Here is a 25,281-nt window from a genome sequence, read left to right as displayed (position 1 = left end):
AACTTTTTCTTCTTTATTGCAAGCAGATTCAGGTCTCCTGCCTAGATATTCTGCAGAAAAGTCCAATCATAATTAATATTATGAAGATATACTTTATCTACAGAAATAAAAGTTAAAAACAGTAGCATACAAAATAAATTTTACAGAAATTTAAGATTTGGTTTAATTCACCATTTAATTTTTCAAAGCAGATTAATAAATTATCAATTAAACATTACTGTTCAGAGGTTGATTTATTATCTTAAACACACCTACTATATTCAATAATTTAAAAATAAATTCCAGTATTTATGATGACAATACCTATAGATACATTTGTGTTAAATATATTTTTGAAGATTCTCTTTTATCACATTACATAATGAACATTTTAAACAGCAATGCAGACGCACATAATTTTAAGTCAGAGACAATATATGCATATTAAAATTCTGTATATTTTGATAAGGTAAAAAATAAAGCTATATAAACTGATCTTTAGATTTTTTCTGCAAAAGTAGAATCACACTTTAATAATACTCCAACACATCTTCATTAAAGCTTTGTTTATAGACATCAAAACGATTCTCACCCCCATTCATCTACCCTTTAACTTATTAAAAAAAAATGACAACAGAATGAATGCATTTGCCAGCTGACATTTTTCCTGTTTTTAAAGTTAGAAATGGGAAACTTCCAAAAGAAAGTGCATACCAAGCTGTTACACTGAGTTGTTAAATAAATACCATTAATTAAGATAAGCAGAAGTGGTTGCATCAGGTTATTCATAATCAGTGCAAAACAGATGAACTTAGTGGTTTTAAAGAAAAAGGCTGGAAACTTCCCTTAGGTTGCCCTGAACTTTTGGTTGATGCCCATGAATTTAAGAATAGTTAAACTGTGTGCGAGGCATTGCTGTAAGTTCAAGCTGCAAAGTCTCACAAGGCTACTAGGCGGCTGCGACCTGTCGCTGCGGAAGCTCCGCCCCCAGCGAGCCTCTCCGGGCCGCGCCTCTGGGGGTCGTTTGGTCTATGTCCGCCCGTGGAGTTAAGGGCACGGGAATGGGCTGACTGGGGTTCTAACAGGAGTGGCCGAGAGAGCGTCTCTTCTCCCAGCCGGGACGTGGCTGCAGCTGGGAGGGTCTGGCGGTGGTCCCGAGGGCGGGTCTCCTCCGGTGGAGTGGCCGCACAGACAGCTAGCTCTGGGGGGTGGCGTGGCGGTCGGGAACCAGACATCCGGACCAACGGGGGAAATGTTAATACGTGGTTATTGTGCAGCTGTAAGATTTTCAAAACCAAGGAAGATGCTTAAATTACTTGCTCTAAGGTCAGTTTAAGGCGAGTAAGCACTGCCCACCGCCAGGTGGGAGCCACACTGTCTTGTCTGAAATGTCCCTTCCCTGGTTCCCCGTCCCTCTCCGGCCTCTGGTCTCATGCCCCTGGTCCATCTCACATTTTCAGGCGCACTTAGGAACTTCCCAAACAATTTTAAGAAGACGTACTGGGGCGTGTAATGGTCAGTAACTGTCCTAAGGAGACTTGAATTATCCGAGGTAAGTGATAACCGTCTGGATACAGGCAGAAAGGAGACAGCGAACCGTCAAGAAGCTCCTATTTTAAGGCTGAAGGCTAGAAACTAAAAACTAAACAAAAAGCAGATGAAATTGCAATGAATGGTGAAGAAAGAGCAGAGCAAATGATCAGACTCTATGCCTTGTAACTACTCGCTACTGCCAGAAACACCAAAAACAAAACAGGTGCAGAGAATAAAGTCAAATCTGAAAATTCACATTCATCAGATATTGAGACATTCAGCCAAAACGTTCATCAGAATTTAAATGTAAAGTGGCCAAAATGTCTTCAACTTAAAAAATAAAAGCTTTAAAAACATACTTTAAAAATTAGATATGGTACGTTAACAAATAAAGGAATAAAAGAGATATAAACAGCTATGAAAATACTTCAGTGCAAAGGCAATTTTAAGATCTCTAAAAAAATACATTACAAAGAATTTGTTAACTAAACATACAGAGAATCTGCCCCCCACAGGTATGACATTTATACCCATTTTAGGTTCTTAAAAACGGCTGTAAAAACGCACACACCGCTGCTTGCAGGGTCTAGTGTGGGCCACACGCAGGCCGCGGGCCTGAGGAACAGCGAGGGGGCGGGGCCTCGGGAGGACGCCCCCACCCCAGCCTCACCCCCGCGGCCCTCACCCCACTCTTTGGTATGCGTCCTGCTTCCTCCGCGCCACCTGGGTACCCTGTTCCTGCGGTCAGCTCCTCCCCTCGGTCAAATCAGGCTCTCCCAGGTGAGCACCACCCCAGCGAACCACGCGGTCCGGGCGACGCGGGGGCGGACCCGGCGGGCTCAGCACGGGCCTCGGCCCACAGGGCGGCCTGCGGGGGCAGCGCTTGGCTTCCGGGTGACCCTCCCCTAAAACGCTGTCTGTTGTACCTTCTGAAGTTTGAACCTCAAACTGAAATGTTTTCCTTACGGACCTTTAAGGCTACGTCGAACGGGTTATTTCTAGAAACGGAGATTCCGTTACAGGAGAGCGACAGGGTTTACCGCGCAGCTGCCTGCGGGCGGCGTGCGGGCGGCGGCATTGCTCTTGGGTTTCCCGGGCCGCCCCGGCGACCCTGAGCCCGGCACGGATCTGGGGGCCCACGCGCCCGAGAGGCCGCTCCCCGTGGGGGTCTGAGCACCGCAGCAGAGGCCGGCCCCCGGCACCCAGACCCCACGCGTCCCCGCAAACCCCGAAACACCCTTCCCACAACAGCAAACCGCGCCTGCGCCCTCGGAGCGGGAAGGGGCACCTCTCGGAGCTTGTGCCTTACGGGCCAGGCCCCCCTAGAGGCAGCGGGGGACAGAGAGGGGGCTCCCTGGGCACGCGGGCAGCACCTCCCCCGGAGGGGCGGGGTCGGGCCAGACTCGCCCCGCGGTCAGCGCCACCACGCGCAGGTCTGGACGGCAGCCGTGGACCGGGCGGGGGGCCGGTCCTGGGGTGTCCGCCGGCCGCTCCGAAAGCAGAGGTGTCAGGCTTGGGAGGACGGAGCAGACCGGACCCCCGCCTGCGAGGCTTAGCCATGCTCCCCGGAGGTCCTGGTGTGGTGGCCGTGCCTGGAGCGGACCGAGACCCCCGAGCAGAAGTCCTCCCCTCGCCACGGGGCCAGGGAGGGTAGCGGGCTCGTGCGTGTCCTTCCCGGTCGCCACTCGGGGACGCCTGTCCCGTCTTCCTGCTCTTCCGGCCGCAAGAGCAGCACACGCCACGCGGCCCTTCGCGGCTGGACCCTTGCGTGTGGTCGCCCCTGGGGCCGCGGGTGGGAGAGACGGAGCAGGAGGGGCCCCGCGTTCCCTGCCTTCCAGGGCGCTGCCTGGGGCTGGAGACTACAGAGAAGCAAGTGGGTAACTCCCCAGAGGTGGTCCTGACACGGAGCGCGAGGTCTGCGGAAACAGAAAGGACGGTCAGTCCCGGGACCCCGCACGGACCCCGTCCAACACCCGTCGGAACCCAGCCCAGCCGCGGCCCTCGCTGCCCTGGCGGGGTCGCCCCCGAGCATAGCTGGGCCAGACACGGGGGCGGCGTGTGAACCGTCCCCTCCTTGCGTCCAGCGGCCCGCAGAAAGGTGTATAAACACGAGGCCCCTCCCCGGGCCCCAGGCTGAGTGCGGCTCCTCCCACCGCGCATCTCGCTGGACCGCTCCGGCCGCGGTCAGAGGCCCAGGTGGTCAGACTGGATGGGCAGGGAGGGGGAAGCCGGCCCGGAGATGACCGCTCTGGATGCTGAAGGCGCAGCTGGACGCCTGCCCCGGCCTGGCTCAGATCCCCTTGTTTATTCCACAAGGGGGTCTCTCCTGGAGGACCTCTCAGGTGGAGCCACGCCCACCACCGCGGATGAGAATGAAGGCCGTGTTCCGGGAGTCGAAGGACGCGGTGGGCCTGCGCACTGCACAGGTGTGTGTGCACGCACGCTCACACGCGTGCCTGGGTGTGCACCGCAGGCAGCCCCAGGCGGCCGGCCTCTCCGGTGGGCCACTTACCGGGGACGGACCCCACGTGTGGGCAAGTCTCTGCCACCGCGAACCTAACAGATGGCAGAGCTCTGGAGGAAACACAGCACACGGGCTGCCCGCGGGCGGCCGTTACCTATCCTCCTGCTACTCGCGCCTCGGCCGGGGCTCGGGGTCCGTCAGCAGCGGCCGGTCGGGGCTCGGCGCGGCGTTGGCCGGGGCTGGGCGGCTCGGGCTCCTCTGCAAGGCGAGGACAGACACTGAGCCCGTGCCGCACGCCCGGCTCCGCGGGGACGGCCGAGGGGTACGCGTGCGGGGAGGCCCGGCTCTCGGCGCAGCAGCGGCGATGGTCGGGGCGCGGGGCCCGGGGCTGACGGCCCTGCCGCTCACCCCAACCGTCCGGAAAGGGCGCTGCTCCTGAGGGCATGCGGGCCCCAGCGAGGAGCTCTGCACCGGCCACTCTGCCTGCCTGTCCCTCTGTCTGCACCTGCCTGTCCATCTGCCTGTCCCTGTCTGCACCTGCCTGTCCATCTGCCTTCCTGTCCCTGCCTGTCCGCCTGCATGTAACTGCCTGTCCGTCTGTTCCAGCCTGTCCCTGTGTCCCTCTTTGTTCTCCTGCCTGTCCGTCTGTTCCTGCCTGTCCCTGTCTGTCTGCCTGTCTACCTGCCTGTCCCTGTCTGCACCTGCCTGTCCACCTGCCTGTCCCTGCATCCCTGTCCACCCGCCTGCCTGCCTGTCCCTCTGTCCCCGTGTGCCTGCCCGGCCCTGTCCCTTGGCCCCATCTCCAGTCAAACAAAAGAACCCTGGCCTGAAGCTAGAATCCGGAGGTTGGGGCGTGGCAGGGCCGCAGGCCAGCGGGGTCCCGCGTTTCTAGTCGGAACACTGAGGCTTTCTAGTCAAGTGGTATGAATTTCTCAGTGCCTCCGAAGAAGGGAGCTGCAGGAGCTGGAGAAGCAGGGGTTGGAGGTGCAGATGCCGCTGGCTCGGCGCGAGGGGCAGGGGGCGAGGCAAAGCAGACCAGCGCGCGGGCGGTGGCTCTTTGCGGGAAGCACACACAGCTGTGCGTGCACACGGGTGTGGACGGAGTACACGCACATGTATATATAGATGCCATACATGTGTACGAACACACCCATGTTTACATGTGAGACCTGCTAGCCTCTGTGGTTTTCACTTTAACTGGACAGATGAAAAGAAAAAGCCACCCATCTCAAATGCAGCATGTTCCATGGGAGCACTAGCCAAGGGTTTGTTCCTTTAAAGTTTGGCCAAAATTGTCTGGTTTTGCAGCAACACCGCATGGACCCCGTGTGTGCTAAGCACTGGCTGCAGGCACCCGTGAGGCTCGCAGGCCTTGCCATCACAGCCGAGGCCACGGACACACGGAGCTCAGAGCCCTGCGCCAAGCAGCAGAGTCCGGCTTCTGCAAAGGCTCAGAAGCAAACCAGCTCTCAATACACCCCATCAATCGTCAGAAGATTTATTTTTAGCCCAGAGTTGGCATGATTTAACTGGTTTCACAAGCACCTCCTGTGACTTATTAAAATGTTCCTAATAATTTCATCCTAAATGTTTCCAACTGCATAAACATAATATTATGTAGTTTATTCTAATAAATTGACGCACCAGATTAAAAAAATTTTGATTGCCAATAATTACTTGAACTTAAAAGATGAACAATTATTAAAAGAAAAAAAAGTTGTTTTTTTTTTTTTTTTTTTGCTTTAGGCATTTTCCTGTTAAGCAAGCTGCCTGGTAAAGCGGTAATGTGTGCCCAGTGTGGGGACACACAAGTGGGGCATTGGGACACAGATGACTGGGAACAGATAAGCGTGTCCTGGAAGCCTTGGCTCCAGGCGAGAAGCCTCCATCCTGGGCGGCGGCCACAGAAAACGGTGTGACTGCTCCATGCTCCTGAGAGAGAGCCACAGATGCTGTTTAAGGCACAGGTGGAGTCTGTTTCTAAAAACAATCAGATATTTTTAAAAAGATAAGAGGGACTTTGGTGAGACAGCTGGCCCCAAACACACCTGTCCCATCCGCAGTCCAGGGGCCTGGCCTGAGGCTGCCTCTCCCCGGGCTGTGGTCCCGCCAGTCCTGTGGGCTCCACACGAGAGGCAGGGAGGACCTGCCTCTGGGCTCCAGGGCAAGGCCGGCGCTGACCCAGGAGCTGCCCCTGCCGCGCAGAGACAGGACCGGCCTCACGGCTGCCACCCAGTCAGAGGAACGCTGAGCCTCCTCAGGGAGGCCCGGGCGGCTGTGTGGGTGGAGATGGCCGGCGCCCACAGCCCCAGAGGGCCTGTGTGTGCGGCTCCCGAGCTTAACCGTCAGCCCTCTGTGGTCCTCCGATCAAGTCCCAAACATGCAGAAAGACAGAAAAGCATCACCTTGTTCCGTTAGAAAGTCAGACTGCTGGAAGTCTGAGAAAGCATAAAGACGGTGGGCTGCTCGACAGAAAGGCACTGGTTCCTAGTCTGCCGGTCCCAGAGGTCAGAGGTCAGAGGTCAGGAGGCCATGCACATCGTTAAACAAGATTTGGGCAAAGAGGCCGGAAGATGAAAGGAACCAGGGAGGGAAGAGACAAGAAAAGGCAGTGAGTTGGGGGCCGTACCCGGAGTCCCTGCGGCCACGGGAGACGTGAGCACGGCGGCCCCTGCAGTCCCTGAGGCCCAGCCCCGCCCGGTGGAAACCTCCCGTGCTCTCCCGCGGGCCCTTCCCTAGGATGGCCTGAGATCACGGAGCAACTCTTGTGAAGTTGCCGGTCGGGGGCGGCTCTAAGCCCTCTGCGCCCCCTGGCTGGGCACCTCGGGCAGCATCTGAGATCAGCCCCGGGGGTCTGAGAGCTCGCCCACCTGACCAGTCACCTCTGGGGGCGGCCAGTGCGGTGACAGAGGCTCCACCCCACAGCCGGCGGCAGCGGTTGAGGACTAAGACCAGGGGCCCCTGCGTTCCCCAGAGGGGCTCAGTCCCAGGATGGGGGGGGGGGGCGCCCTCGCCTGTGGTCACCCGCCCTCCTGTCACTCACACCTGCATGCCCCGCCCTCCTGTCACTCACACCTGCACAAGCACCGGGTGCTGCAGGTGGGCCAGGCATCTTGTAGAACGGCCTGCTGCGGCCTCTGCCTCTCAGAGCATCCCTCCTCCTCCCCGAGGGTGCACGGCAGGACAGGGGGGAGGGGTGCGGGGAGAGGGGTGCCGGGTCACAGGGGGGAGGGGTCACATGGGCGAGGGGGTGTGGGGCCACAGGGGGAGGGGGTGCAGGGGTGAGGGGTGTGGGGTCACAGGGGGAGAGGGTGTGTGGAGTGAGGGGGTGAGGAGGTACAGCGTCACAGGGGTGAGTAGGTGTGGGAGCACAGGGGAGAGGGTGTGTGGGGTGAGGGGGTGAGGAGGTGAGCGGTCACAGGGGTAAAGAGGTGGGGGATGTCCGCTCCCCAAGAGCTCTCTAGAAGCTCCAGGTCACATCTCTGTTTGAAGGCCGGCCTGGGCATCCTCAGCGTCTCACCCATCTCCTGAATCCAGAGTTCAGACTGTTGGAGTCCCCTCGGGAGCACAGAAAACAGCAGCCCTACCTACTCAGGACCAGAATTCCCCAAAACGAGGGCTCAAGTCGGAGCCACACTTCCTCCCTAGAAATAAAGCGACTTTACCTTCGAAGTAAGGATTAATCAAAAAACCTGTTTAGGTTCACACAAAATAATGTGCCTTTTGTATTGGCTTAATCTTTTTCCTCTTAATCTTTTCCTTATTTCAGGGGCTAGCTGACCAAATCTAAGCACTGGACATTTGGTTCAGGTATAAAATCATGTGTCACCGTGGAATTCGCTAGTAACACTGGACGGACCACCTTTCCTGCTGCCTCCCTGGCACCCCCCCCACGCAGTGCCCCCAGGGCTGCAGCCCCCCTGGCTGCCGGCCCCCACCACGGTGCCCCCAGCTGCGTCCCTCCCCCCCCACCCCGTGACCCGCCGCTCCCCCCGCCCGAACCCGTGCCCCCATGGCTGCAGCGCGCCCCCCCCCCTCCCCGGCCGCCGGCCCCGCCCCGAGCCGGCCCCGCCCCCGAGCCGGCCCCGCCCCGAGCCGGCCCCGCCCCGTGCCGGCCCCGCCCCCGAGCCGGCCCCGCCCCCGAGCCGGCCCCGCCCCCGAGCCGGCCCCGCCCCGTGCCGGCCCCGCCCCCGAGCCGGCCCCGTGCCGGCCCCGCCCCCGAGCCGGCCCCGCCCCCGAGCCGGCCCCGCCCCGTGCCGGCCCCGCCCCCGAGCCGGCCCCGTGCCGGCCCCGCCCCGTGCCGGCCCCGCCCCCGAGCCGGCCCCGCCCCCGGTACCTGCACTCGTTCGGTGGCGCTTGGCCACAGCTGCCTGCACAGCACCTTCTTGAGGACGTCGGGCAGCAGGCCGACGGTGACCAGCAGGACGATGGCCAGCCAGGCGGGGCCGCTGGACAACATCTGTATGAACACGTAGTACATCCTTTGATAACTGAGGAAGGGCCTGCAGTGTCCAGGGAAAGAAAACCACCGCACGGTGGCCCGTGAGGAGCCGGCGGAGCCCCCCGAGTCCGCACAGGGGGCCCTCTGCCCGGCGGGCCCACGTCCGTCTCTGACGGTCACGGTCCGCCCGCTGCCCTCACTACCAGCTCACCAGGGGGGCGCCCCCCACAGCCCTGCGTGACTTTGCCCTGAAGGCTGGCGAGCGTGCATGAGAAAAGGAGGGCGGAGTCTATGAGGCCATTCCAAGGGGGGAACAAGCCCCAGAAGTTCAGCTTCAGAACAGCAGGAAAGACTTTTAAACATGAAACGGGGTGTTTTGCTCAATACCTATTAATAAAGAGAAGATAGTGTTCTCATCAGCAGAACAGCTAAACACAAGCTTATGCCAAAATAATTTTTTAAAATTTCTATAAAAATACAGAGAATGAAATGACTTCCCTGCCAGGTAGGCCAGGAATGCCTTTGGAGACGGACAGTGAAGTGAAAGTAACAGTCAGTCCTGTCTGACTCTGTGTGACCCCATGGACTGTAACCCGCCAGGCTCCTCTGTCCATGGGATTCTCCAGGCAAGGATACTGGAGTGGGTTGCCATTCCCTTCTCCAGGGGATCTTCCCGACCCAGGAATCAAACCTGGTTCTCCTGCATTGCAGGCAGATTCTTTACCATCTGAGCCACCTGGGAAGCCTTAGAAATTGGCAGTGACTGCACTAAACTTGAGTCTCACAGCTTCACGCTCCGAAGTGTCCAGGCCCAGGAGCTGGCCAGGAAGTTTCTGGGGGGCCTCTCTCTTACACAGCCACTTGGAAAGCTCACTAGAGCCACAGGGATCTCTGGCCAGGAGTGGGGTGGCGAAAATCCACCAAGAGCTGGTCTGGCTTTCCCGACATGCAATGCACGGACTGGCCACTGGGGGTCAGCAATGGAGCGGCCGGCGGGTGGATTGGCGTCCACGCAGCAGCCTCCAAGCAGGGACCGGATGGACCAGGGGCCTCTCCCGGGGCTGGGGGCTGCCTGCCCTTCCCCTCGAGCTCTGCTCAATAGCGGGGAGGCCAGGTGGCTGGGACACTGCTTCCGGCCTCACGTCTGGGCGGGCCTGGGGCCTGGCTCACTGCCCCCAGCGGCAGCCCTGCTCAGGATGTGCTGCGCCTCACAGGTGGGGTGGGGGTGGGGGGATCACAGGAGCCCCCGTCAGTGTGTGACAGGTGTGAACAAGCGCCCAGGGGCCAGGCGTACATGCCCGCCTGTGATATGCCCCGGGGGAAGGGCTGAGGAGCATGGCGGGCCCCCGGGTTCTGAGGGATGAGGAGGAGCTCACCAGGCCGGCCACTTAGACGGACGCCCTGGGCAAAAGGGACGGTGCGGGCGGAGGTGCGCTTGTGACCAACACAGCCGCCGCCTGCCCGTCAGGACTGACCACTGTGTCTGTCTCTGTCCACCCCCAGGCGTACGTTCAGCCAGCAACACAGGGACCTGGGCTCTGCGGCCCCTCCATTTAAAATCTTCCATGGCGTCCTAATGGTCTCCGGGGGAGCCTTCCTGCCGGGCCTGCCTCGGGGCCCTTGAGTGCAGGACTCCCTTCCTTAGGAACGACTCTGCCTCAGCCCAGGGCCAGCGGCCCAGAGCACTCACAGGATGAGGTCAGCGCTTTTCTCCCGTTTCTGTTTAAATAACAGCTTTTCTGGAGAAGCCGTCCCCGACCTTTGATCGGTCCCTTCCTGGAGGGTTTGGTCTGTTCGTCCCCTGACTCACTCATGATGCAGCATGAGAACCGGGGGGAGGGGGCAGAGACCACCCTGCCTCGTCCCAGTGGGCCCCTGGGCCCTGGCATGAAGCCCCTCCCGCACACGGGAATGCGGCGGTATGGAACGTGAGTTTTCAGGCCTCGGTGAGAGACACTGCAGGACCAGTGCTGTAACGGAGACTGAAAAACCATCGAGTCCGTACCAGATGATTCCTCCCCAGAGGAGGGAAAAGACGACGTAGAACAGCAGCGACCCCCAGATGACAAAGTGGTTTATCCAGGTCCAGTAGTGGGTGTCCAGCGCCAGCTGAGGACAGACAAGGCGGTTAGCAGTGGGGCCACCCGCGCGTGTCGGCCTGAGCCCCGGGGAGGGAAGCTGGGGGGGAACAGGAAGCAGAAACAAACCCCTAACTTCAGCCAGAGCGTCTACAGGGGCCTGTGCGGGAGAAACACACCTTGCCTTCCAGAGGAGGGCTCCGCAGGCCCACCCTGCCCGAAAGTGCCCGGATCCCGGGGTGGGCGCGCTCCCTGCTGGAGATGCCACTCCCCAGCACACGGCTCTGGGACTTCTGCCTCACTCTCTGACCCAGGCTGGTAGGATTTGGGACCTTGGTGACGATACGCCACGAAGAGTCTGACTTGATTTTAAAAACAAGCTCAGCTTCCCACAATACATTCATCTGTTTTGGCTAAACTGTGCTTTGACTATAACGGGAGCTGCCTGCCACGTAAAAGCAGTCTAATTCCAGTCCTTTCACAGAAAAGGCTGTGGAATTTCCCTCCTCCCCTTCTGTGTATTTCTGAGCTCGCCCCTCGGGGCCGAGGACATGGTAGCAGCGGGGTGAGAACCCCGGCAGGCCAGGGTCAGGGTCACTGGGCGGCCGACCGTGCCTGGAGGAAGCACATGCGCTCAGGGACGGTACCTTCAGGGTGACTGTGAACACCATGGCTGTGAAAACCAGGGTCCCGAACGTCCAGTTTCCAAACACCTGCAGAGAGAAAGTCCAGTCACCTCTCGTTAACACAGACTGCCCCTTTCACACTCAACACAAGTGCCCGAGCACCCCACCCACCCACCACCAACTCGTCCAGCCCGAGACGCGGGGACCTCCTGGTGTCACTGCGATGGGGGTGGGCCGCACCCAGGCCCCCAGCCCCCGGCTCCAGCAGCGTCCGCGGGCACCCAGTCCCCCCTGCAGGCCGCCCCGAGTCTCCCCCTCGGTGCCCCACGAGCCGGACAGGATACCCGGGAGCTGGCGTCTCGGTGGGCACGGCGCCCACTCTGCTCCTCCGGCCTGTGTTTCGTGCAGACGAGACCTTCAGCCCATCGCCCCACCCGACTCGCTCTGCGTGGCCGAAGCGAGCCTTAGGGGAGTGCATCTGTCCTCCTTCCAACTCACAACCCTGAGGGTTCGGACAACAGACCATGGTGGCACCCTCCTGGGGCGGCGTCACCGGGGGGGGGGGGGGGCCCACGGGACTCACAGAGGGGGAGTGGGGGAGACAGGACGGAGCTGCACGGAGGCCAGGGCAGCCCGCGGCCGGAGCCCCGGACACACGGCACGGCCCCCTCACGGCCCGGAGAAACGCGGCTCGGCCCGTGGGAAGCGCGCACGTCAGTCCGGGAGACACCACGGCCTGGCCCACAGACGCAGACACAAGCAGGAGGAAACACGGGACGCGGAGAGTCTGTCCTGGGGACAAACCAGCCTCTGGGACGCACTACCTCACAGGAGCTGGCTGACCCGGTTCTGGCTTGTCAGGTCTGTGAGCTGGGCCTCTCAGAAAGAGCTCCTACTCTGCTTTAAGCAAACCCAGAGCCGCAAGCCACAAGCAGGAGAAGCTGGAACCGGGGTTAGTCCTCAACCAAAGAAACACCCCTGCAGGTGAGCGTGTGCGCTGCCGGTCTGTGATACGTTTACTGAGACAGAATCTGCTTAGAGAATATTCTAGAAGAAAAACTGAAGCATTCGGACTTCTGTAGGAAACGGACCTAAGGCCCCTCATCACTTGATTCTTCACTTCATCATCGTGATCAAAACTGGGCTCACTGGTTCTCGCCACAGGGGCGTCTGTCCCGAGCTGGGGGCCACCTGCCATGTCTGGGGACATTGGTGGGCGGGGGTCACTGGCCTCCAGCAGGCAGGGGCCGGGGGTCTGGATGGCACCCCATGGCGACGTGCCCAGGCTGGGATTCCCCCAAAGCAGCGCTGTGTGTTCAAGGCTTAATGCTGGGGGCAGGAAGCCCGGTCGGGCGGGCCGCGCTGGGCATGCCCAGCAGGTGCAGGAGGACGTGCGCCTGCGTCCTTTCCCCTGAAGCTGCCGTTTTCAGCCAAAAGCAGAGAGGGATGGTGCGGGAGGCGGCAGCTCTGAACCCCCGGGACCCTCAGCTGGGTGGGCAGGAGCCCCGGGGCCGGCCATCTGCCTCCTTACGCCCCAGGCCCCCGAGTCCGCCACACCTGCTGGGCGGGAACCCCAAGCTCCCTTAAAACGTCAGAGAAGAGCGTGCGTGGGCCTGGGGACAACGCGGGGGCGGCCGTCCTGGCTCACGGGGATGCAGCCACGTAATGCTCCAGGACCTCCTCCAGGCTTCCTTACCTGCGGGAGAGCCCAGGCCGAGTTACTGAAACCGTCCGCCCTCGTTTCTACACTCTTTAGTGGGGGCTTCACTGGGGTCCAAGCCCCTCTCTCAAAGGGTTGTCCGAGGAGGGGACTCTTCCCAAGTGAGGTCAGTTCCCCAGTCCCCAGTGACACCCTACATCTGGTCTGATTTCCTAAAGTAACATTGTGTCCCCGTGGGAAGCGTCACACGGGGTGACACTGTCATCACATGGGGTGTCCCCGTGAGGGCTCCAGGACCATCGGGGCCGTGTGGGAAGATAAGGAGGGGCAGCTCTGGCCCCCGCAGCCCCCACAAGCAGGTCCCGGTTTAATCCCTCCTCTTCACACACCTCTTTTTCCTCTGAGACTGAGGACTCTGCAGGACATTTTCCTGCTCACAGAAGCTAAGACCCAGACTGATTCAGTTCTTATGTATAAGACGATTCCACGACAACACATCCTGTGTTTCCTGAAGGTCGCAGTCTCAGGGATGTCTATCACACTCGGAGGAACGTCTGTCACACTCGGAGGAACACCTGTCACACTCGCAGGCACGTCTATCACACTCGCAGGACTGTCTTTCACACTCGCAGGAACGTCTACTGTGCTCGCAGGACCATCTACTACATTCGCAAGAATGTCTATCACACTCGCAGGACCGTCTATCACACTCACAGGACCGTCTGTCACACTCGCAGGAACATTTACTACGCTTGCAGGAACGTCTATCACACTCACTCCATGTGCGGAGCCTCGGGCAGCCCTGCGCTCAGCCCGCCAGACAGGGCCCGGAGGCCGGCTCTCGGAACTTCCTGGCTTCTATTACTGAGCACCCGGAACTTTCCAGCATCTGCCCGGGAATGCCCCGCTCTTCAGCTGCAGTCACATCACTGTCTTCTCCTCTCATCTGCGAGACAGCGTGGCTCTTGTCTGTGAGGAAAACACTCCAAACTTTAATTTCTCTGTCTCAAAGGTCATCACCAATTCTATCGTCCTTTCGACAGATCCACGAACATTCCCGAGTCGACAGAGGTCTCAGCAGTCGCCTCCTGACCGTCCCACCAGCAAGACGTGGCCCCCTTGGAGGGGCGGCTGCAAGGCTGCCGTCACCAAGCACCCGTTGCCAGAGACTGAGGGCGCCACCGGCCGCCCGAGGCTGCGCCGGGCTCACAGCTCGTCTGCAGCTTAGTTTGAACGACAGAACCAGCTGATAACATGTTCTCAGTTCTGTGAGCCAGCCAACCCTCCCACCCGCCAGACACACAGGAATCGTCTAAGAATCAGCAGTCTGGAAGAAGACGCCACGTCTGGGTCCCGAGTCCGACCACGGACGCCGTGCACACTCAGCCCCGGGCCTCCGCGCTCCTGGGGACACAGGCCCGCCCTCGGCCCGGCGGGCATCGCACCGCTTAGCACTGGTCTCACTCTCATGCCTCTGAGTCTTTAGGTTGCTCACGGTCCCCTGAGCACCAGGGACCCGAGGCCCAGCTGAGGACAAATGCCCGCGTCCAGCACCTCACTTTGCAGGACTGCCCTGCCGGCTGCTTGCTGACACCACTGGGCGTCTCGGGAGCATCTCCCGTGACAGGCAGTGCATGACCCGTGCGGGTTCTGTCCCCTGGGGCCTCAGAGCTCGGGGTCCCTGCCGACTGGGGGCCTCTCTACTTCCGTCTCCCTTCCTGTCATCGTTCCAGGTTCTAACCAACCCTTCTGTCCAAGATCAGCCAAGCAAAGGCACTCAGCTGCGAGGTGTGGGGGAAGGTGCTTGAGAATCTCAGGAAAGACCCTCTGGACGCTGGGATCCAGGTCCTGGAGTGGCTCAGCACACCCTCGGGAGAGAGGGGCAGAGAAATAGGAACCAGCAGAAGCCCTGGCTCACAGGAAGGACCTCAAAACCACGCGGGCCAGTACCTCTGACCACAGAGCAGCGGACGACACGCGGCCCCCGCCCAGGTCTGCACCCGAGGCTGCCCAGCGACCCACATCCATGTCCAGGGTATGTGTCCTGCCCACACACACCCACCATCTATGGGCTCGCGGGGCAGGGCTCACGTCACCTCCTGGCGTGAGAGCGGGCTCTTCAGCAGCCTCGTGGACTAAACACGCACCCGGGCTTGCTCTAACTCCCCACCATCGCCCCCCGTCTGCCTGAGCATCCGTCTCCTCAACTTTAACTCCAGGAAACCGCCCAGCTGGAGAGGCGACGGCAGGGGGCAAGGGTGACACCCGGGACCGGGACCTCGGTGCTCGGGACACGGAGTCTGAGCTCTGCAAGATGCACACAGGTGCGCGCTCAGTGCTGGCCCCAGGGAGAGCCCCGTGAAGACGTGAAGAGCCAGAGACAGCGCGAGTCAGCCCCACCACCACTGGCAGCACCCGAGAACCACTCAGCTAAAAGTCTCTAAAAATGGGAAGATTTCCGAAAATTGCAGTAAGGCTCTGAAAAACCCTCAATTTAGTAAACACTGGTTTAAGTTACAATGAGAGACAACAGCCCTTTTCAGCCACGAGAAAAAAGAAACAGAGAAATCGACAGGCAAACAAGTTGCCCGGCACACACAGCAAGACTCAGAACTTCAGGCCAAACACGTGGAGGCAGAGATGGGCAGAGAGAGGCGCCCCGTCCAGCAGGATGAGCAGGCGACCCCTGCTCAAAGCCCCGTTCTGCTTCGTCGACCCCAGGACACTGGACTGGAAGCAGGAGGCCTGGGGCCGCGGCCTCCCGACTCTCCAGGCAGCGAGGGGCTGGCCACGGTCAGAGCATCCCCCACCCCGCCCCGGCCGCGCCCGCCTGTGCGTCTTCCTACTTATTTAGGGCAAGGGAAGACCACACAGATCCAGTCAAACGTCGCTGACACGGCGGGCGATCCCAGCACGGAAATCCAGGGATGGCTGCCAGCAAAAGCCACCCAGGTGGACACACAGGTCTCTGGGCCGACCTTGCTCCTACGGACGTGGGGGGGCCGGCTAACAGCATTTCTACTGACAAAGCACACAGGGGGGGTCACGCTGGAAAATATTTTCGAGAAATATTTTATTCGGAATGCACTCCAGAAACACAGAGGACACGCCCACAGATGTCTTACCATGTGTGTGTTGGTGGTCATTATCTGAGAGTGGGAAGGAAGCGCCGCAGAGAAAAAAAGCAAGATACAAATAAAGCAACCCCAGAGATTATGCAAAACCCAGAGAGCTGAGTGTCTATCGGAAACTACACCGTGAACTACACATCACTAAGGAAACAGAACTTAAGCTAAGGACATGAACAAACGCTACAGGGGGTTAAATACCAAATTACTTCCCAAATTAAATAAGCCATGTCTGGACGACTGGGTTGGACCCCTAGATAAATGACTGACAGTGAACTATAAGTTAAATAAGCCACGTCTGGTTGACTGAGTTGGACCCCTAGATAAACGACTGACGGTGAACCATAAGCTATAAAGGCTGGACCCACCCGCCCTGAGAAGGGTGTCCCTGCAGCCGGCAGAGCCTCGCAATTGGGTCCGCTCCACCTGTGGCAGACACCCAGACGCCAACCCCGCCGGCCGTGCCGAGCCTGGGCCGTCCCAAGCTTCATCCCAGAACCCGCAGCCCTGTCACCGCGGCCCAGCGCCACACGAACCTGCCCGTTGCTGGTCACAGTCGTGTTTTCAAACATGAAGTAAGCACCGAAGAAAAATACCAGCGCGTCGAACAAGCCTAAGAGCGTCCAGTAGATGAACACGCGCCAGCGCAGGAGCGCGTTCTTGGCGATGTCCCTGAGGGAGGAAAGGTGGGGACGCGTGAGCACCCACCTGGTGCCTCACCGCGTCCGGGGGGCCCTGACCCACTGAGGGCCCCGAGACAGCAGAGCCAGGGGCCGGGGGGCAGCAGGAGGACGAGGCCCGACCAACACCCGCTCGGCCGAGCTCCAGAGGAGGGCCTGGGGCAGACCGATCACGTACATGGCCTCCCGGTTCCCGCCCATCTGTCCAGGTGTCAGCAGACCCTGTCTCCGCCCGCCCGCTGACCAGCAGGCGCTGTGAGCCCACGGGCCTCCCGGTTCCACCCGTCTGTCCTGCTCTCGGCAGACCCCTGTCCCCACCCACCCACTGACCAGCACACACCGTGAGCTGCGGAGCTGAGGGGGGTGCAGGCGGGCCTGAGGCCTGCACCCGTGCTCAGGCCACACGTCACACCGCCTGCCACTGCTCTCAAGATCACACCTGGCCCCGGGAAAGCCTTGGGGCGGCTCACGGCACGCAGCTGTCCTAGCTGAAGCCACCGTGGTCGGATCACGGAGCACGGAGCGACCGTGCGGTGTGACGGGAAGGTCTCAGCTGACACGGGAGCGGCCAGCAGACACTCGCTTGCGCTCCCTGGCAGCAGAGGCAAACTGCTTTTCAGACATGCTACCCAGGGACCGTCCTGGACAATCCCTGTTTGAACGCTTTATTCCTCAAAGTGGACTGGGAGACCCCCACGGGCAGAAAGAGGGTGGGTCCACACTCCTGTTTCCAGAAGTAAGGACATAGGGCACGAGGTACCCTGGCACCCGCTACGGACGAAGCGCGAGGGGAGCTGTGCGGAGTCGGGACCCAGGCGTGACCCTGTCCTGTGCTCCCGCGGGCCAGTCAGATGTCCTCACGGGGGACTCCGGATAAAACCGCCAGGGAGCCTCTCTACTATTTCTTACAACCACATGCTGAGTGGCTCAGTGGCGTCCAACCCTTTGCAACGCCATGAACTGTAGCCCACCAGGCTCCTCTGTCCATGGGATTCTCCAGGCAAGGATACTGAGTGGGTTGCCATGCCCTCCTCCAGGGGATCTTCCTGACCCAGGGATGGAACCCACGTCTCCTGCTTTGCAGGCAGATTCTTTACCACTGAGCCAGCTGGGAAGCCACAACCACATGTGTGTCTAAAATGTTCTGGAAATAACATGTCTAATTTAAAAAGCCACAATAATGGCAGCACATTGATGTGGCCAGAGATTCTGGGGTGCAGTTCTAAAATAGCAGAAGAATCTTTTCCTTGTCATAAGAAATACTTCTCGGCAGAAAAGTGCGCCCTGAGATCAGCTCTCTTAGCTTTCTCCCTGAGTGGAACCTACTTGACTCTGCCAGGATCCACTGGGGTCAAGGAGGTAGACACTGTCACCCCAAGTTCTTTCATAAGGATCACAGGGAAACACAAACTGGCTTAATGTGCACATTTCAAATGCAGCATGAATCCTAAGTTTGGAGAATATTCACTTAAGCCACACTGCCTCCCGTGTGAAGTGAAGGGCCTTCTGGGGAATCGCGTGTGTCGGCTAACTCTGGATGGTCTGGGGTTTTGTTTTTTTTTGTTTCTGGTCTTTAAGTACTTCCACCAGACATGATCTGCAGGTGCCCAGTCCTTCTCGGCATCCACGGCGCAGAGCCCGCGGTACCTGTAGAGGGCAGGGTCCCTCTTGAGCGTGTCCGTGGCGACGTGCTGCTCCATCAGGCTGTAGAGCAGGATGGGGAGGGAGGTGAAGCTGATGTTGTAGAGCGTCAGGTAGGCAGTGTCATACAGAGTCTGCGGGGCCGAGACGCACGTGAGAACAGCGCCCCGGCACCTCGGTGAGGTTTTCAGGGAGTTTATTTAAACATGCACACATATTTTTCCTCTGGAGAGGCCCACAAACTTGAGAATTCTCAAATGCACACAGAGCCACTCTTCTACAGAGACTGAGGGGCCAGGACGTTTTTCAAAGCATCATGATGTCGGCTGGTCAGGATAAACATCATGGCTGACCCCCCCTCCCCGGTCCTGCCACCGCAAACTTGCAGCAACAAAAAGCTGCGTGAAAGTTTGCAATTCAATCGCCATCTTCAGGCTTCAGTTTTCTCCGGTCTGGCTGCTTCAGGTGAAAGCAGGTCAGTAGTGGGATGTAGGTCACCTGGCCTGCATGCCCCACTGTCCACCCTCCGCCCACCACAGCCACACTCGGGGAGAGCAGGTGAGGCTCAGGGGAGCTCGACCTCAGGCCTGACGACTCACCTGCTGTGAAAATCCACAGAAGAACTGGTATAAAAACTGAGGGAAAATGAAGCAGACATTCTGAAAGATAAGCCACATGCCTGTTAGTTCAAGGGCGCAGCGTAAGGGGCGTCACTGGGTTCCTAAGAGGCTGGCCTGTGACACACTCCACCCCGGCAAAGCGCCCCTCATCCTCCAAGATGGGCAAAGACTCTAAAACTCCTCGCTCACTTCAGGGGCCCCCATGGTGCAGCTGGGACCAGGCCGGTCTCCCCGAGATCAGAGCAAAGGGGAACTCCTAACAGAAATGAGGAGGCAGCTTGGGTGTCAGCGTAGACAGGGAAGAATCAAACTGCATAATGGAGGAGGAACTAGTTCAAGGAAGGTGAAAGAACGGCCCTTCCTCAACCTATTACAGAGCAGCTCCCGATGGTTCCACATTCAGTTCTGAGAGAAGAGGGATGGGCGCCTCCTCCTGGGAATCCTCCCATGGACCCCCCTCCTTCTACCTGGGGACAAGTCACCCCCGTAGCCTCGGGGCATCACGGCCGGCCAGCCTTCCATACAACCCACTACACACCCCGAGACGGTGAGAGGAGCACAGAGAGCCTTCCTACCTTATAAAAGAAGTATTGCACAAGCTCGGATATTCGAATATAGTAAAAATGCCCATGAACAAGCAGCATCTTCTTTAAATGCTTAAACTTGGGTATTGCGTAGTCACTGTTTCTTGCAGCCTGACGACCTTCCTTCCCAATGACGCCTACAAGAGGGAGCGCACGCGCCCAGTCAGCCCTCCTCTACCCTTGAAGGTGGACACGGGGACCAGCAAAGCGGGGTTAGACTGAGCCGTTACTGTGGGCTTCCCGCCCTGAACGCTCTGCGTCACAGGCGTGCCCTAAACGTGTGTCTGAATCCTATGGTCCTGCCTTTCTGTGTCCCCCCGGGTCCGGCTGAGGGACAAACCCCGGTCACTGCGAGGGGCAGGGGGGTAGAGCCCAGGGGCTTACCGATGCCCACGTGGGCCTCCAGGATCATGCTGACATCATTTGCGCCGTCGCCGATCGCCAAGGTGATAGGGTGCTCTTTGGACAACTTGATTAACTTAACAATCTGGAAAAGAAGTGAATGAAGACTTTGTCATCTCTGTTTTATTTTTGCAAAGGTCATCCACTAACTAGGCAGAAATGACAAAGACGTCAAAGTTAGTCAAGGAAAATGAAACAACTAACTGTTTAGAGTGAATTATTTATTATATGCAGTGCATTTTATCCATACAGGATAAAGTCTTTTTCATGTCAAAAGCGAAACACACTTAAGCAGAAGCAGCTGAGAAATGATCGCAGTGAGATGAGCTGAGCAGGCTGAGGGGGAGGCTGAGGACAGAGACAAGAAACCCATGGACCCATTTTCAGGGGCTGCCCCACTCACTTAAATGTGGGGGAGACATTTAAGCACAGGTGGGGGCCGTGTGTGAACGCTGCACTCCCTTAGAAGATGGTGCTATGCCAAGTTGCCTTGTATCAAGCATCTAGTTTTTAAAATAAGCTGTTCTTTCAACTTTCAAATTTGTCATGTGTGCAAAACCAAATCTGACAGCTCAATGCAATAATTTCCAAATTTTTAGTCTGTTTCTTTACAGTCTTTTTTCCCCATATTTATGTGTATAAGAAAAGATGAGGGAAAAACTATGGCTTGTCTTCTTGATTCAAGACTGAAACACTAATTGGTTATCAAAGTTTGAGAAGTCACTTAAGAACCCAAAAGGTAACATGTGAAGACAAAACAGTACCCTTTGTTCCAGTCCGGACATCACTACACAAGGTTGGATGCAGCTCGAGGGCACGCCTGGGCCCCCTGCAGCCCCGCCCCCAGCACGCCTGGGCCCCCTGCAGCCCCGCCCCCAGCACGCCTGGGCCTCGCGCAGCCCCGCCCCCAGCATGCCTGGGCCTCGCGCAGCCCCGCCCCCAGCACGCCTGGGCCTCGCGCAGCCCCGCCCCCAGCACGCCTGGGCCCCCTGCAGCCCCGCCCCCAGCACGCCTGGGCCCCCTGCAGCCCCGCCCCCAGCACGCCTGGGCCTGGCGCAGCCCCGCCCCCAGCACGCCTGGGCCTGGCGCAGCCCCGCCCCCAGCACGCCTGGGCCTCGCGCAGCCCCGCCCCCAGCACGCCTGGGCCTCGCGCAGCCCCGCCACCAGCACGCCTGGGCCTCCCGCAGCCCCGCCCCCAGCACGCCTGGGCCCCCTGCAGCCCCGCCCCCAGCACGCCTGGGCCTCGCGCAGCCCCGCCCCCAGCACGCCTGGGCCTCCCGCAGCCCCGCCCCCAGCACGCCTGGGCCCCCTGCAGCCCCGCCCCCAGCACGCCTGGGCCCCCTGCAGCCCCGCCCCCAGCACGCCTGGGCCCCCTGCAGCCCCGCCCCCAGCACGCCTGGGCCTGGCGCAGCCCCGCCCCCAGCACGCCTGGGCCTCGCGCAGCCCCGCCCCCAGCACGCCTGGGCCTCGCGCAGCCCTGCCCCCAGCACGCCTGGGCCTGGCGCAGCCCCGCCCCCAGCACGCCTGGGCCCCCTGCAGCCCCGCCCCCAGCACGCCTGGGCCTCCCGCAGCCCCGCCCCCAGCACACCTGGGCCCCCTGCAGCCCCGCCCCCAGCACGCCTGGGCCTCGCGCAGCCCAGGACAAACATTCAGGTCTTATTCCTCCGGTGGAAGTCTGGCAAAGAAACTCGAATCAAGTCTTTGGGAGGCAACCTTGTATTTAAAGAGACAGCGAGTGACTACATCTCGAACCGAAGCCACATGACGTCATCTGCCCGAGATGCTCACCCGGGTAGGTAATCGCCCACAGCCCCCTTGTCTTTGGGCTTACTCATGGCTCATTATGGCTTCCCAGGTGGCACTAGTGAAGAGCTCGCCTGCCAGTGCAGGAGATGTAAGAGATGTGGGTTCGATCCCTGGGTCAGGAAGATCCCCTGGAGGAGGGCATGGCAGCCCACTCCAGTGTTTTTTTAAATTTTTTTAATCATTGGTTTCAAGTTTATCCTGTGAATAGACACCAAGGATTCCGTAATCATGAAAACTCGAGCGCAAGACTGATCAAAGAAAAATGAACACATCTAGACAATAAATTTACTTACAGACAATGTGTAACTACACATCCCGCCAGGCTCCTCTGTCCATGGGATCTCCCAGGCAAGAATACTGGAGTGGGTTGCCATTCCCTTCTCCCACTCCAGTGTTCTTGCCTGGAGAATCCCACGGACAGAGGAGCCTGGCGGGCTACAGGTCACAGGGTTGCAGAGTCAGACACGACTGAAGTGACCTAGCATGCACACACACAGGCCATCATCGCCCCGTTGGCTTATGTCTGGCTGGGCCCCTTTCAAAAATTCTGCTTGTGGCCCCACGGCAGCGGCTTAACCTGCTTGATCGTCGGTGGCGCTCACACCCACCACCTTGTCCAGGGCATCGGGGGGGAGGCGGGGCTGTCCAGCTGGATGCCGGGGACCGGTGACCCTCAGGGAGGTCTAGTCTCCACCTCCTCCCCACGCCTGTCTCCCCTGCCCCTCAGGCCCAGTTTGTGGGATGACAGCAGGGCCTTTCCCCCGGGAGTCACCCCACTCTGTTCCGGCACCAGCCCTAAGCGCTGAGTGAGAAACGGACCAGTGAGGAGGAAGACGGTGTGGAGACGTTCGGCGCTGGTCAGCTGCGCGCTTCAGTGTCCCCACCCATATCTTCCTATTTGACTTGTTCTGATTTCTGTGGTTGCTCAACTTGGTACTTTGAATACAGTTCTTCGCTTTCTCAACAGATTGGACTGAACGCCCCCAGCGGTGACCTACACTCACGCTGACATGTTACCCACTGGGGCGCAAGCTCTGGTGCTCCTGGGTCACCTCCGTGGAGCTGCGTAGGACTGGCCCTCTGGGCTCCAGGGGGCCGCTGGGAGGTTCTGGCGGAGGCGCCAGGTTTCCTGGGGATCCTGGAGACGACGGCGCTGCCTGATGCTGGATGAGGTGCTTCGGGAGCGGCCGCTGACCACAAAGTCGAGGTCCAGCCCTGGGTGCCCAAGAGTTCCTCGGTAATAGCCACAGGGTGTCCGGGAGACCGTTGCGGGCTTGCACTCCTGAACGTTTTACTTGGGGAGGCCCAGAGGAAAAGGACACGGTCGTCCCCGAGGGTAAGGTACTGTGGACCGGCTCCACCAGCAGAGTCCATGGGCGGCTGGGCAGTCCGGCCAGCCACCCCACACTGACCACACAGCCGACCGTGCCTTCTCTGGAGCGGGGCTGGGCCGCCACCCGCCTTCTCCAAGGCAGGAGTGGACTGAGCATCTCTTGAGCGGCTCCAGACGTGGCCCCGGGCCCTCAGCCAGGTCCAGGTTGTGGCTGGCGCTCAGCCAGCCTCTCCCACCTGTCGGGGAAGAGCATCACCCTGGCTCTCCTGGGCTCAGGCGAGGGTGAAATGAGTGGACCTGAGAACAAGAAGCTGAGCTGACTGTGGAGCAGAATGCTACCTTCTTGTCCTGTTCTTCTCACACGTCTAACTTCCCTCGGAGCCTCTTAGCACCAGATCAACTAAGCTGATGGCCAGGTGCTACCAATATTCCATTCGCACAAATGCTCCACTAACCTCTCTTTCCACTTCAGGCTTTATGCCATTTTACAAAAGGTATGTGAGTTCCTAACAGCAGGAAGCTCTTCTGTCCAAGTGACCTTCATTCTACTTCTAATCACCAAGATGCGCTTCCCAGGTAAATCTCCCGTTTTCACAGCTGAGCCCCCAACACAGAACGAGCCTCCTGGAATGGTGATCTGGACACCGATTACAGCCACAACCCGAGGTCAGGAGGTGCCCAGCAGTGGCAGGGCTGGGGAGGGAAGAGGCTCTGATTCAGGAGAAGGACGGGTTTCGAGCTGCGTCTGGGGCAGAGTGTCCTCAGAGCGCTGAGCTCCGCAAACAGGTGACCCCTGCGCCCTCCTCCTGATCCGTCGGTCTCCCGGAGAGAAACTCGCCCCAGAGTTGGGGACAGTCACGAGAAGGGTGATGCCCAGGCTTCTGGAGCAGAAGACCCAATGCTCTCGCCAGCCTTTCCCTGGATCGCTGCCAGGGGGGGCCATCACAGGTGGCGGGGCCAAGGTCACAGAGGCCCAATTACAGCTGCGCCCAGGTCCTGGCCAGACGGTGAGCCTGGGACCTGGGGGGTGCACCCCGCCCCGAGGGAACACAAGTGCTGAAACACAGCCAAGCCCCTCTTCCTGCCCCTCTGGACTGACTCACCCGGAGCACGTGCCCTCCTGGCCGCCCCCCCGGGCCCACGGGCAGCCTCTGTCTGTCCGTCCCCCTGCCGCAGCGGGTCCAGGAGCCGGGAGCAGAGCTCAGAACTCAGGTCCCCGAACCCGCACTGGGCCGGCCACTGGGTCAGATCTGCACTTTAGGAGACCTTCCACCGCGAGGTCTCCCCCAGGGCGCCACCTCTCACCTACCTGCCCAGTGGGGTCCCCGGTCCCCTGGGAGGGACACACACACTCCAGCACCAGCACCCCCGGACACACGTCTATTTTTGTAGCCTGGCCCCTCCCAGTGGTCACACATCCTGGGGCCTCCCACGGCCACCCCCACACATCCTGCTGTGCCTCAGGGTCACCTTAACCCCTTCCCTGTCCAGGGCCCGCGGGAGGTCCCTTAGGGGCAGGATGGGAAGCTTCCAGTAAAGTTAAGAAGCTGCACCTGCTCCAGAAAAGTCTCCTTTGGGCCAACCAGAGCAGGCTCCTGTTTAAGGTCCAGCGCTGCAGAGAACGGAAGGTGGTTTTTAAAAACTAGCAGGAACACGGTTTAGAGTTGAAAGAGCAAACGGCCTTATTTTTAAACTGCTGAGTCTTACTTTTCCGCTGCCAGTTTGAAAAGCAAAACAGCCAGACAGGGGCCGGGAAGTCCAGATTCAGCCGGCCGCCCTCAGCGGCCCCACCTGGTCCGGGACCTGCTGGGGGCCGGGACCCAGGGGTGCGGCCCTGAGAGGGGCCGGGCAGTGACACCTGTCCGCGCGGGAGGACCCCGGCCGACAGTGGGGGGCGTCCCGCACGTGGAGCTCGCGCTCCCGCTCCGGCGGCGGCCCCTGGACACCGCGCAGCGCCCCGCTCCGCCGCGGCCGGTCCCGGGGCTCCCTGGGGTCGCACGCAGGCGGGAGGGGATCGCAGCGGCGCAGACCGGCCACGGGAGGCGATCGGAGCGCGCAGACCGGTCACCGGCCTCCGGGACGCTGAGTCCGCGCCCCCCGCCCTCCTCTGTCGGCCCCTCTCCCGGGCCCGCCGCGCCCCCCCCACCCGCGTTCACCGCCCGCACTTCCCGCCCCCACACACCTGCCGCGGGATGGCCTCCGGGCCCGGTCCTCCACCCGCAGGTGCGCGGACGCCCCTCCTCCCCGGCCTGGGGGAGGGGAGGGGAGGAGGGGGAGGGTTAGCGGGGCAGCGGCCAGGACGGTGG

At 59.8% G+C, this 25,281-nt stretch overlaps 1 protein-coding gene across 1 annotated transcript; it reads right to left on the bottom strand.

The window, feature by feature from the left end:
* On the bottom strand, positions 1–25,281 carry LOC133049733 (phospholipid-transporting ATPase IH-like). The gene is made up of 11 exons (XM_061133883.1): positions 25,158–25,281; positions 19,819–19,921; positions 19,426–19,571; positions 18,830–18,889; positions 18,237–18,364; positions 16,446–16,581; positions 11,143–11,208; positions 10,423–10,526; positions 8,313–8,478; positions 4,131–4,234; positions 1–3,428 (listed from the first exon to the last, which is right to left on the bottom strand). Exons 2-10 carry the CDS (start codon positions 19,844–19,846, stop codon positions 4,142–4,144), a joined length of 927 nt encoding a protein of 308 aa, XP_060989866.1. The 5' UTR covers positions 19,847–19,921; positions 25,158–25,281; the 3' UTR covers positions 1–3,428; positions 4,131–4,141.

The sequence above is a fragment of the Dama dama genome, chromosome 30 (genome assembly GCF_033118175.1).
Source record: "Dama dama isolate Ldn47 chromosome 30, ASM3311817v1, whole genome shotgun sequence".
NCBI classification, from domain to species: Eukaryota; Metazoa; Chordata; class Mammalia; order Artiodactyla; family Cervidae; genus Dama; species Dama dama.
The sequence above is the reverse complement of the archived record's forward strand: the minus strand, read 5'-3'. Positions and strand labels throughout refer to the sequence as shown.

Excerpts from the sequence above, each read along its gene's own strand:
- LOC133049733 (XM_061133883.1), bottom strand. The coding sequence starts at position 19,846 with ATGATCCTGGAGGCCCACGTGGGCATCG. Across the intron at positions 18,890-19,425 it reads TGCAATACTTCTTTTATAAG|AATGTCTGCTTCATTTTCCC; the intron begins GTAGGAAGGCTC and ends CTTATCTTTCAG. Across the intron at positions 4,235-8,312 it reads GCGCCACCGAACGAGTGCAG|AGGAGCCCGAGCCGCCCAGC; the intron begins GTACCGGGGGCG and ends CTCGCCTTGCAG.